Below are 13,766 nucleotides of genomic sequence, written 5' to 3'. Positions count from 1 at the left end.
AATTGGAGCATGGACGAGGAGTCGACTTTAGTCGACTTCTGCGTAAATAATTACTCGTTTTTGTATGGGGGACTTGGCCCTACCGTTACAAAGCAAGGGCGCCATACAAAATGGGAAGAATTGCGTGAAGAGTAAGGATTTGCTACTTTCAGTTTTACTTTCAGTTTCTTTTTAAAAAGTACGTGGAAGGATTAATTTTAAACCTAAGGTTATGATTCCAGTTAACTTAAACATAAGCTGTATCGATTCGAAATGAACATTTCATTCCCTAGTTATGTCACTGTTTTATTTCGGATATTGATCTGTTTAGAAATGCATCTTGCCACCTAATATTTAATCGCACTAGATCTACTCAATTATTCAATTAATATTTTCGAAATGTAATTATGAATTATCGTTGTTGTTTTTATTTCATTCAGGATCAGTGCAGTAGGGCCGGGGAGGACTATTGATCAGTTAAAAAAGAAGTGGACGGATTTAAAGGTATGTATTCACAAGCCGATTTAGAGGGATGAGGTTGCCCCCCCCCCCCCCCAAAAAAAAAAAATGCGCACTTACTACAAATTGTTACAATGGCATTGAGTTGGTAACCTCAAACACACATGCAAATAGTTAATGCAGTATTCTGTCAGTTCATAGGTTGGGGCGCATGTCAAAATGTTTGGCCTCTAAGTTACACACCCTCTAACGTCAACTCCTGGATCTGCCCCTGGTATTCGATTATAATTTTGGTTGTGTCTTTTACAGTTGATATATATGCACGTTTTTTTTTAAAACTGGTTAATGATGGTATGGATGTATATATTTTTAAAAATGTTTTCAGTCTGCAGCAAAGAAGAACGAGATAAAGCGGAGGCATTTTGCTGCCGGGACAGGTGGGGGTCCTGCGCCCCAAGAGCCAACTGATGTAGAGATGAAGGTGAGACACTGATGTTCTTCTTGGATACAATGTATTTGTTGCACATACATGTTTTGATTGACCTTGTAGTTAGCTTATCACTTCATAGAATATATTTGGCAATGTGGTGGGCGTATAAGCATTATTTATTTTAAGTCGGACAATTTTCATTATCATTTTTCATGTTAACACTGGAAATTTATTGCCTAAATTGTCTTGTTCCTGTCTACGGAAATGGTATGTACCTTCATTCTAGAAATAAGTCATAATGGTCAGATTCAGCAAAATAGTTACTTATTGTTACACAATTGTTTTTGCATTTAGATCCTGAGTGTAATCCCCGAGGAAATGGTAACAGGGGTTGCTGGTGGAGTGGATGTTTTCGAAGGTAAATTTGCATATATTGAGTGAAATATAATGTATGTACAAATAAATGTACATAATGCATTCATTATTTTGTACATTCATATAAGCATTTTAAGATCAGCGGAGGCTTACAAGAATTGTATGTATTTTTTATCAATAAACTTCAACTCTTGTATACCAAAGTACCAGTCATTATAATTTAGGTCATGCCGTACATTTTGTTGGAAAGTTTATTGACTGAATGCATATCAACTTATAAATCAGATATAATTTATTATTATGAAATTTCAGACTCATGCAAGCCTCATGCTGTCAAAAAGTATAGGCCATCTGAGCCTTCAGGGTCAACTTTCACCGCCAACAGTTCAACGCATCATGGTAATTTTGTCAGTTGAATGAATTTTGTTCAATAACAAAATCATAAACATAAACAACAATTTTATTAACAATAAAGAAATATGTAATTAAGTGTACACATAGGACTTTTGTCCTTTTAAATATGACTACAATCTGTATGGTCAAGTTATTTATAATGAAATAAACGTATCTTTACATATAATCTCTCAAAACATCTTTCTGATAGACATTTAAAGAAAAATGTCATAGTGATTTTTTTTGAAGTTCTAAGAATTTTTTTTACTGTTTCAGACATAAGTATCAGTGAGGAAGAGGTCAATGGCAAAGAAGACAGTAACACAGGTTATTTTGATAAGTCAACATTTTTTTAATAAGTAATGCTGGGAAAAAAACAACACAACATTTTTTTGCAATGAAAGCTAATAGCGTGTAGAAAAAAACACAGACAAGTTCATTTCTATTTTGGGAAGCCACGATAATGTACCACTGGTGGTTATTGAACCAAGAGTTTCTTTGGCATAGAGGGACACCTACACCACTAGACCATTCCCACCCTTTTTAGGAGCATTATACCATTTTTATAACCTTGCTGAACCTCTATTGAATTAACATATTTTTTCAAATTATTTATAATAGCATTCAAGGAATATTTTTAATAGTAAAATTAAATAAGTAAAGAAATTCAACAACATCATTCTACTTGTGTATGATTATATATTTGTCTTTTATCCCAAAACAGAATCAAGACCTACACCACCAAAAAGAAATGACATTGCTCATCAGATGCTTGAAGAGCAAAAGAAACAAAACGAGTTCCTGGCAATGATTAATTTCAACCTTGCAGAACTTGTGAGCTTGAAGAGGACAGAAGTCCAAATTCTGTCAGAAAAACATCTGAACAAGACATTTTTTTAAATTAAAAGACAGTGAATACTTGAATGAAAGGGAGTGAAAATAGTTTATTGGTTGTTAATATATATGATAAACATAATATGAATGTGTACATATTATTTCTATATCATAATGTACATGGTTAACTTTACTTGCTAGAATGTCATTATGGCATACATACTAAAAATTTAACTATAATATGTTCTTTTAAATGAATTTCAATCAAATTACTTTCACTCCCTTTCATGTTACATTACAGTTTATTTCATTTAATACTATCATAAAAACTCGGGAAAAATCCTATTACATTTCATAAGTGCATATACATGTAAATGATAACCTCTTCAAGCTTACAAGTTCTGCTGTATGATCTGTTTGAAAATATTTCTCCATAAAAAGAGTGTAATTTAGTTATGTCTAACATTGTCATCAACCAATGTGATAACCGAAAGACATTTTTTTCATTTCCTTTAATACATGCTTTTGCTTATTTTTCAAGTGCAATACAACCATCATAATTTAACTAGTTTTACACTAGTGTAATTTAACTTGATATTAAAGTTGCACTCTAACAGATTAAAAGTTTTGACTACTATGATATTTTTTGTCTTGGAACAAGCCATTGTTGTAACATCCAAAGAAACCATCTATATAAGAAAGCTGATAAAATATAAGATCACAATATCTTATATTCAAATAAAAAAAATCTGATGTTTTATTCATTTTTTTAAACAATAAGTAACAGCCATTAAACATCAATTGTCAACCGGAAATATGACAATCTGTATTCTGATCTTTTGTTAGCAATCTTTTATCATTGGCTTTCAGACATTTAAACAAAGATTTGCCCTATCCAAGACAAAAAATAAAAAATAAACTTGTTAAAATGGTATATCTGTGAGAGCTTTAAGGCTCACTTTGAAGTTTTCACTAATCTGTTTCATAACTTTCTGTAGTAAATGGCAACTCATGCAAAACATTTTTATGTATTACACAATTTATAAGCTCAATGACTAAACTGAAACCCTTAGACTATGTTATGGTACAAAATAAGTCTTAGTGCATCTTTATATAAACAAAGTTTGCTTTCTTTATCGGTTTTGAAATGAAAGCCCACTATTGTTTCCAAATCAAATGTCTCACACACAAGCATGGAACACTTCTTGTTAGGAATTTTTATATGTGCTCCAAAATATTTGTTGAATTTTCTAAAGAATTATTAGTTATTGACTTATAATCTAGTTCTAGGCATATAAAACAAAGAAAAAAATGTTTGTTTCAGTGTACAATTGCAATGTATATCATCTTGTGAATACCTGAAGACAATATAGGCTGTATCTAGTACTTGTTTTGGTGCTCAATAGGTGAAATATAATAAGATCTTGAACTAAAATGAACAATACTAACCCCTTCATGATTGTTGAAAGTTTACATTTGTCTCAAAATTTGAACTCAACAGGTATGTTTCATTTTTAAACTTTAATTTTTGCAATAATATTTCAACTTTCAAGATTCATGTTCATGTCTTAAATAACAAAATTTCTATGAAGTAACCTCATATTAAAATATCACATCAGAATTAGAAATGATATTTTCATCTTTATAAATAATGAACATGAAGTCGAGAATTTGTGGCAAATGTGTTTCTCAGTGTGTGTTGTAAATAGTATATTATCTATTGAGTTATTCCTTAATGCTGTTGCTGTTAACATTTTACATCTTCTGTGATATGTATAGCTGTGATATATCTACCATGTTATATTACAGAATAAATAATTGAACATGTTACTAGTGAATTTTTGGTCAATGGAATATGTTTGTAGACAACCTTCAAAAATGTTAATGAAGAAGCTAAGAGGCCAACGTTAGTGCACATTTAAGAATGCACATACACTTACCTAACAAAAACAAGAGCGATATAATAACTTAATGTCCCAAAACTTTAATGAAGGGTATTGGACTTATAAGTGAAAATCCCAACTTGCCCTAAAACTTTAACAAGACGTCGACGCCGGGGCGAATAGTATAGCCCTCCTTATTCTTCGAATAATCGAGCAAAAAAACTGGTGTAAATATAGTGCCAACACTGTATTGAGTAGTTAAACTCTTCTTATTAATTAAATTGCCCATATAAAAAATAAACCAATTAACAGTTCAATATCGATTTATAAGAATGTTCCGATGAAGCACCCCGCTGTGGTTTGGTGCTGGTACAGCAAGTGGCTGCTGGTCCATATCTTGACCGTCCTGTCTCAGAACTGTTCCTGGCATTGGCACATGCCGGTCTAGACATAAATTATGCAGGTGGATGCAGGCTGTGACAATCTGTGCGCATTTGTCAGGGGAAAACATCAGACAGCCCCCAGTCTTGTGCAAACACCTAAAATGCATGTTTTATTTTTAAACATGTTTTTATTCGACCTATTAATCACTTTGGTCAAATAATTTACGCAAGTCAATTATTACTTTATATCCAATATTTTCAAGTTTGTCAAAAATATGCACATTGTAAGAAACAATATATTCAGCGGAGTGTTGTTTACAGAAATATACATATATTGATGATCTAGCTCATTCCATCATTTACCTGAACCTTGACTTCAATAGTCCAAAGGCTCGTTCCACAACGACCCTCCCCCTTGCATGAGCAACATTGTAAGCTGTTTGTTGTATCCCTTGTGGCCGAAGAACTGGGGTCATGAGGTAGTGGCGTAATGGATAGCCGCTTTCACCCAACAACATCCCTACATCGTTCAGCTCTAGGTGTCTCTTAAAATAAATAATACATCAATCAAATAATAGTGCTTGTTCTTTTGTCATTATAATATCACCAAATATAAACATTGAGCATTTTAATCAATACATACAAAAGGTTTGTACAAGTATGTTACATTGTATTCCATGCTTTCAAACTTTCTATAAACATCACATTACAATGGTGCCATATAACGCTTCTTAACTTTATATTTCATTTTCAGTCTCATTATTAAAACAGAAATTCTGGGTGACAAATATAAAGGTTTTACCTTCAAACCACAGTTATCAAAAATGCCTGCATCATTTGCAGATCCAGGCCATCTGGCCACAACATCATTGAATCTACAATAAAACAAATGGTCTTTACTGTATTGTATTAAAAACAATGAAAATAATTTTAACTCCAAAATTATTGATTTTCTTTATGTCTACCGGTATGTGATTGTAACATTATAAAGTAGATATATTAAATAATTTAAAGGGTAAGCATTGTGTTGTCCTTCAATTAAAAATCATGCTTGCAGAGATTAAAGCTGCACTATCACAAATTGACGGTGTTGACAGAACCGGCTGCTTTTGTGATCAATGCCTTCATTTCAGTAATACGACCACTCACAATAAATATCAATTGTCTGAAAAATGCCTTTTTTTCTTTTTATATAATATCATTCTTAATGGATATTATGGTTTATGGTCTCAAAAAACATATTGTACAATAAGTATATTTAGACCATGTACAAAAGATTAAACTCATCGATCATTTTTGTCTTATGATGTTTAATATCCATTTACAAATACAAACCTCATATTTGAATTGACAACAGCCTGTATGTTCAGGGCGTGGTAACCTTTTCTGCAAACATATACTTCCTCATTGTCATGGGGAGCTATGATAGGCACTAACGTCCCATCAACAGCTCCCAGAACTCTTGGAATGCCACAAAGTGTGTAGAATCCCAAACTGGCTTCTCGCCTCTCTTCCAAAGTCGTTGGAAACCTGTTTAAAAAAAACAAAAATACCAGTATATTTCATGTTTCTCAATAAATATGAATTTTACTATGACAGTCATGGATGTAGAAAGTAACTGACAAGCCACTAATAATTCTATTTTAAATTCACTTATTCTTCCCTTTTTTAAATCTGCCATATTGCCATTTGAAGCATTAATGTAGGCAGCCAATTTTTCTTGAGCTTAATGCATTTCCAGCATTCATTTCAATACCATGCTTGTTAGTTTCATGCAAGTTAATGTAACGTTCAAGACTAAATGTGGACTTGCCTTATATTTTTCATCTTATTGTTGATGGCCGCAACAACTTCATGGAGGTGCCTACTCATGGATGACCTTGACACACCGTGCAGGTCACCAACCTCTGAATAGAAATCCCCTTTGCCGAGGAACCGAAGTGTCAGCAAAAGCTGGAATTACAAAAATGGATCAAATAAATTTTTCAAAACAATGAGTTGCCAACTTGCCTAGACTTCTTTTAAGTCAACATATATATTTACATGTTAAAAACAATAAATATCTACGTAGTATACTTTCCCTGGTAAATAGAGACAACAGTCATGTACATGAGGTCAACAGTTGTCAGAATGCTGTTGTATTTCCCATCCGAATATTCCATCCGAAAATTAGTGATGTTCTTTTAAAAATTCCAAACGTACTTGCATCCGTAGTTATCAGCAAATACACAAGTACAATACACTTCATTAATCCAAGTGCAAACTGTGTAAATGCCTGAATTAGGTGTGTTAACAAACAAAACCGAATTGGATGGAATTTTCGTCTTTTTTTGTTGTTTAGTCGTGGTGGTCTTGAATCGCCGGTGTACTCCGCCATTTTCTTTTCTTAGCAACCGAACTAAGGGAGCTTACCCAATTATTGTTTTAATCCAACGAAACACTAAAACTCTTCAAATGAATAAGTTTATCCTCAAGTGTTTACCTTGGTCTCTGCCGAAATCGAGTGCCCGCGATTCGTCTGTGGGGAAACATCCTCCGATATCAAGGCCAAAAGCTCGAGTATCTCTGCACTCCCCAACCGATACCGGGAGACGACAATATCTTCCCGGACATCGGCTAGGGTTACCTTGCCGGAAACGTCCTCTCAATCCCATTATTATTTCTTGCCATGTAAAGAACGCCAAACGCTGCCGCCATATTTACGCTTCTTAAGAGAGGCTAGGTGCTCCCGTAAAGTTACGACCAGAATTTAAGATAATTTCCTTAAGATATTCTTATTGAAACGCAATTTACGCCAAAAACAGAGTTACGTCAGAAAGTTACGATCTTAAGCCTTACGATCTTTATTGAAACGGGCCCCAGGGTAACTCTGACCAGGGTTACATTAATTATGAGCACTTTGCTTCAAAAATATAATATGACTTACAATCTTATCGGAGCACTCTCCGAATGAGTCTTGCCCGAGTGCGAGTAAAAATGAAATAAAAACATAATGCGCGGCTCGGTAGCTCAGCCGGTTCGGCGCCCACTTTAACCGCGGGGTCGAGTATGATTGCACGTTTTTTGCCACCCGGTGACATTTGGTGCTCAACGAGGGACCGTGACTGTATATATATATATATATAGAGAGAGAGAGAGAATAGTCGGTTAGTGCCGTGGATGGAGGAAGTTTATCTGGAAAAGCGAAGGAATTTATCGGGTGAGCCGCACATACAGATTTGAATTTCTTTTCCGAGAACAGCTTAGACTATTTTGAAAGTCATACAAAACAGGCTACACGTAATTTAAAAGTTTAATTTGACACAATTCCGCGTCAAAATGAACATTTTATTGATCATATAATATGTTAACGTGCATTATAGATTGTGCTATCTCACAACCGAGCTTTATTGCACTGCACATGTTCATGAAACGTCAATGCACAGTGAACAAGTAGTTGTCTGTCGATTGATAACAATTTACCTGGAAGTGAATGCATAGTGAACTATGCTAAAACGAAAATAGATTGTTATTTATACATTCACAGCGGAAAGACAGGTACGGGAGATTTAAACCTGTTTTAAAAATAAAAGGAAATACACGTTGGAAAAACTATGGCCACCGGAGGAATTGACGATACACTTCTAGAATGTGGTAGTGACGCCGTCGGTGGAAAGATTGGGAGCAAGTGTGGACCTTGTCGTCGGCGGGACAGGTCAGAGGTGGCTTCAATGTTTTGTAATACATGTAAGGTATTTCTATGCGATGACTGCTGTGAAGTACACATGATACACATGACAAACGTTTATGAACATAACATCGTTGCTGCCAATGAAGCTTGCTTCAAGGCAAAGGTCGATATGAAGGGACTGGATCAGTGTTTAGAACACACACGAGTATTTATGTTCTACTGTGAAGGTCATAATGATTTATGCTGTGAGATATGTGCAATTGCTCACCATCGAAAATGCGACGATGTCCACGAAATAGAAAAGGTAGCTAAGAATGTAATAGATGATGAAAGGGACAACATACGTGCATCCATTGCAACTGCCACAGAAGTTATAATGAAATGCAAGGAGGATCAATTGAACAACGTTTCGCGAGTGGAAGAAATCGTAAAAGAAATTGATTTTTACAAGGAAGACTTATTAACGAAAATCGAGGAAGCCAAGGCGCGAATTGTCAGCGAAATGGCTAACCATAACACACAGGAAGACGAACGTCTAAATACGAGGAGATATGCGGCTGAAAACCTGAAGAGAGAACTTGACACGCACTTGGCATTGTTGGATAGCGTTCGCGAGAATGGAACGGAAACGGAAATATTCATTCTAAGCCACATTCTCAAGAGGACGCAAGACAAGGCATCACAAACACTGAACGCTTTGCTAAAGAATGATGACACCGTCAAAGTGGGGCTAAAAATCAACGAACACATTTTAAAAATAAAAACTACTGATGTCGCATTATTCTCATTAAATATAACACTAGAATCAAAAACACAAGAGTCAACAACACAAGAACCAAAAACACAATCAGCCGTGCGTTTGGAGCTGTTGAAGACCAAGGGCCTCGTGAAGACAGGGGACGACAAGATGCAGCCGTTTGCTACTGGGCTTGACTTCCTGCCGGACGGGAGGATCGTCGCCGTTGATGTCTTTAACTGTAAATGCTTTATCTTGAGTGACACATTGAAGAGGTTCGACAAATTTTATAAATTTCCGACATATCCTAGGGACGTAACTTTTTACTCTGATAACAATATTGCAGTAACCGTCAGTGAAGGAGACATCCGAACCATCTGCCTGCTGACAGTGGGCAGTGACAACACGATCACGCTGATGAAGACGCTGACTTTGTCCACCTACTGCTGCTCTATCTGTCCCCTGAACGATCGCACGTTCGTAGTGAGCACTTATGACGCTCCGCGGCCTGCCAGGATGATAGACGTGGACGGCAAGGAGAGCGACTTTGACAACATGAAGTTTCCTGGAAAGACGTATAAGCTTGGTGCAAGTAACTGTACCTACATACAATCCCGGGATAGTATTGTTCTGACTGACAGGTTTGCTCACACAGTTTACATGTATAACACCGTATCCGACAAGAATAGCAAGGTGAAAGGTGGCCAAATACGAGAACCGAAAGGCACCTGTGTTGGCCCTGATGACTCTGTGTTTGTCTGCAGTAAGAACACAAACTCCGTCATCCAGATATCGCCCGACGGGGACATATTGGCGTCCTGTGACGTCGACATGAAGCATCCGTACGCCGTTGCCGTCTCCAGGGATGGCTCGAGAATGGTGGTGACCAACGGTGCGAAAGGCGTGAAAACACTAAAACTGTTTAAAATAATACAATAAGAGTGTATTTGTCAAGCTCAGAAACAAATAAAGGTGCTTTGTATAACTAATTATGAAAGTAAATATATTCTCTGTTTGAACAATGTTTCTGAATAGTTTGTGTATAAGATTCTTGTAGTGAAACAATGTGTTTTTGAAACAACAACTATGATTTGTCTTGTAGTGGTATGTTTATAAAATAATTTGTTTCTAAATATAATTGATTGAAAAAGAAGAAACACCTCTAGGACAGAAAATCATACTAAGATACAAACACAATTCCTAAGATTCTTTATGAAACTCCTTCTAGAGTATTGTATTTACTAAAGAGTAAGAGAAACTTACAAACAAACAAAAAAACATGTCCCCAATAGAAATTAGTATTATTTAACTGTGATGTATTTTTGTATTGTATGTTTAAGTATACTATGAGTCTGAAAGTGCGGGTCGTTCATGATGCTGATGCTACTAAAATTATGTAAAACTCGCGCTTCGCGTTCGTGTATTATTTCAATCACCATGGTAGTAGGTGCATTGCTTATAGCTGAATTGCATGTTATTATGATAATAATAATAACGTCATGCCGATGAACATCTTTTATATCATTTATTTAACAAAATTGCACAGGGCAATATTTTAAGCCTGTATATTAGGAATGCAAACGAATGGCAAAATTGATATTCGAAAATGTGGTAATTCCTTTGATCGAATATTCGAATATTCTAATAGTTTAAAACTTTATGTATATTTAGTATATATACATAAAGTTTTGAACTATTAGAACCTAACCTCACAGAACAGTTATTACAAACGAGAACATTTTCAACAATGAATCGTTGTGACAATATAATGCAAAAGCAGTTAATCGAACAACAATTCAATAACGTGTCCTTTCCAATCATATTCAATGCATTATGCTACTGTTGCTGCTGATGATGATGATGTCGGTGGTTGTCGTGACAATCTCGATAATTGTTTTATTTATAAACATGTTTGCCCCTGAATTTACTGCTGATAAGCTCCTGATTTCACTCCTGAATTCGACTCCTGTAATGTTCCCCGCCAGTCATTTTGTCCATGCTTCACAACTTTATTATTCCTTGTTCTTGTAAATAAAGGATGTTTGTTTGAATAATGGTCACTCTTTGTTTACTCAATTGCTCGTGTCATGCATATGGATGTATTTTGTTGCTTTGATTAATTTTGAAGTTAATGAAATAAAAGATATGTAAATAATATAAGAATTGTTTCATTGCGTTGCGATTAAACATAAGTTGCTTCTTAATGAGGTGTTATTAAATAAAGTCTAATTCGATGTAATTGATAATAAAAACAAATATATAATCGTTACGTCGAAATGTTACAGCTAGAGTGCAAATGTCGAAATGTCATAACATGTTTAAATATGGAAATGTCATAATAAATGTTTCAATATCGAAATGTCATAGCAAAGGATTCAATATTGAAATGTCATAACAAATGTTTCAATATGGAAATGTCATAACAAAGGATTGAATATGGTAAAATCATAACAAAGGATTCAATATGGAAATGTCATATCTAGAGTGCAAATGTCGAAATGTCATAGCAAAGGTTTCAATATGGAAATGTCATAACAAAGGTTTCAATATGGAAATGTCATAGCAAAGGATTCAATATGGAAATGTCATAGCAAAGGTTTCAATATGGAAATGTCATAACAAATGTTTCAATATGGAAATGTCATAGCAAAGGTTTCAATATGGGAATGTTATAGCAAAGGTTTCAATATGGAAATGTCATATCTAGAGTGCAAATGTCGAAATGTCATAGCAAAGGTTTCAATATGGAAATGTCATATTAAATGTTTCAATATGGAAATGTCATTGCAAAGGTTTTATTATGACAATGTCATAGCAAAGAATTCAATATGGAAATATCAAAGCAAAGGATTAAATATGAAAATGTCATACCAAAGGTTTCAATATGAAATTGTCATAGCTAGAGTGCAAATGTCGAATTGCATAGCAAAGGTCTCAATATGGAAATGTCATAGCAAATGATTCAAAATGGAAATGTCTTTGCAAAGGATTCAATACGGAAATGTCATAGCAAAGGTTCCAATATGAAAATGTCATAACAAAGTTTTCAATATCGAAATGTCGTAACAAAGGATTCAACATGGAAATGTCATAACAAAGGTTTTAATATCAAAATGTCATATCAAATGTTTCAATATCAAAATGTCATAGCAAAGATTTCAATACCGAAATGTCATAACAAAGGATTCAATATGGAAATGTCATAACAAAGGTTTCAATATGGAAATGTCATAGCAAAGGATTTATTACGGAAATGTCATAAAAAAGAATTTAGTATTAAAAGGTCATAACAATGGATTCAATAGCGAAATGTCATAGCAAATGTTTCAATATGGAAATGTCATAGCAAAGGATTCAATATGGAAATGTCATAGCAAAGGATTCAATATGGAAATGTCATAGCAAAGGATTCAATATGGAAATGTCATAGCAAAGGATTCAATATGGAAATGTCATAGCAAACGATACAATATGGAAATGTCATAGCAAACGATACAATATGGAAATGTCATAGCAAAGGTTTCAATATGGAAATGTCATAGCAAAGGTTTCAATATGGAAATGTCATAGCAAAGGATTCAATATGGAAATGTCATAGCAAAGGTTTTAATATGGAAATGTCATAGCAAAGGTTTTAATATGGAAATGTCATAGCAAAGGTTTCGATATGGAAATGTCATAGCAAACGATACAATATGGAAATGTCATAGCAAAGGTTTCAATATGGAAATGTCATAGCAAAGGATTCAATATGGAAATATCATAGCAAAGGTTTCAATACGGAAATGTCAAAGCTAAGGTTTCAATATGGAAATGTCATAGCAAAGGATTCAATATGGAAATATCATAGCAAAGGATTCAATACGGAAATGTCATAGCAAAGGATTCAATATGAAAATATCATAGCAATGGATTCAATATGGAAATGTCATACCAAAGGTTTCAATACGGAAATGTCAAAGCTAACGTTTCAATATGGAAATGTCATAGCAAAGGATTCAATATGGAAATATCATAGTAAGGGATTTATTACGGAAATGTCATAAAAAAGAATTTAGTATTAAAAGGTCATAACAATGGATTTAATAGCGAAATGTCATAGCAAATGTTTCAATATGGAAATGTCATAGCAAAGGATTCAATATGGAAATGTCATAGCAAAGGATTCAATATGGAAATGTCATAGCAAAGGATTCAATATGGAAATGTCATAGCAAAGGATTCAATATGGAAATGTCATAGCAAAGGATTCAATATGGAAATGCCATAGCAAACGATACAATATGGAAATGTCATAGCAAAGGTTTCAATATGGAAATGTCATAGCAAAGGTTTCAATATGGAAATGTCATAGCAAAGGATTCAATATGGAAATGTCATAGCAAAGGTTTTAATATGGAAATGTCATAGCAAAGGTTTTAATATGGAAATGTCATAGCAAAGGTTTCGATATGGAAATGTCATAGCAAACGATACAATATGGAAATGTCATAGCAAAGGTTTCAATATGGAAATGTCATAGCAAAGGATTCAATATGGAAATATCATAGCAAACGATTCAATATGGAAATGTCATAGCAAAGGTTTCAATACGGAAATGTCAAAGCTAAGGTTTCAATATGGA

At 34.3% G+C, this 13,766-nt stretch overlaps 3 protein-coding genes across 3 annotated transcripts; 2 read left to right on the top strand and 1 right to left on the bottom strand.

Annotated features, from left to right (window-relative positions):
- The first annotated feature begins 297 nt into the window (after positions 1-297).
- Positions 298-2,580, top strand: LOC128220320 (uncharacterized). Its single transcript, XM_052928679.1, has 6 exons — positions 298-483; positions 824-919; positions 1,223-1,286; positions 1,556-1,642; positions 1,913-1,963; positions 2,361-2,580. Exons 2-6 carry the CDS (start codon positions 914-916, stop codon positions 2,534-2,536), a joined length of 384 nt encoding a protein of 127 aa, XP_052784639.1. The 5' UTR covers positions 298-483; positions 824-913; the 3' UTR covers positions 2,537-2,580.
- On the bottom strand, positions 2,580-7,390 carry LOC128219305 (putative nuclease HARBI1). Its single transcript, XM_052927116.1, has 7 exons — positions 7,219-7,390; positions 6,813-6,817; positions 6,550-6,689; positions 6,072-6,269; positions 5,539-5,611; positions 5,100-5,281; positions 2,580-4,892 (listed from the first exon to the last, which is right to left on the bottom strand). Exons 1-7 carry the CDS (start codon positions 7,388-7,390, stop codon positions 4,667-4,669), a joined length of 996 nt encoding a protein of 331 aa, XP_052783076.1. The 3' UTR covers positions 2,580-4,666.
- Positions 7,391-8,289: 899 nt separating this feature from the next.
- Positions 8,290-12,611, top strand: LOC128220575 (uncharacterized). Its single transcript, XM_052929021.1, has one exon. The coding sequence runs from the start codon at positions 8,330-8,332 to the stop codon at positions 10,079-10,081; it is 1,752 nt and encodes a 583-aa protein (XP_052784981.1). The 5' UTR covers positions 8,290-8,329; the 3' UTR covers positions 10,082-12,611.
- Positions 12,612-13,766: the final 1,155 nt, after the last annotated feature.

Source organism: Mya arenaria, chromosome 15 (genome assembly GCF_026914265.1).
Source record: "Mya arenaria isolate MELC-2E11 chromosome 15, ASM2691426v1".
In the NCBI taxonomy this organism is placed as follows: Eukaryota; Metazoa; Mollusca; class Bivalvia; order Myida; family Myidae; genus Mya; species Mya arenaria.
This window is presented reverse-complemented; position numbering and strand designations above follow the sequence as displayed.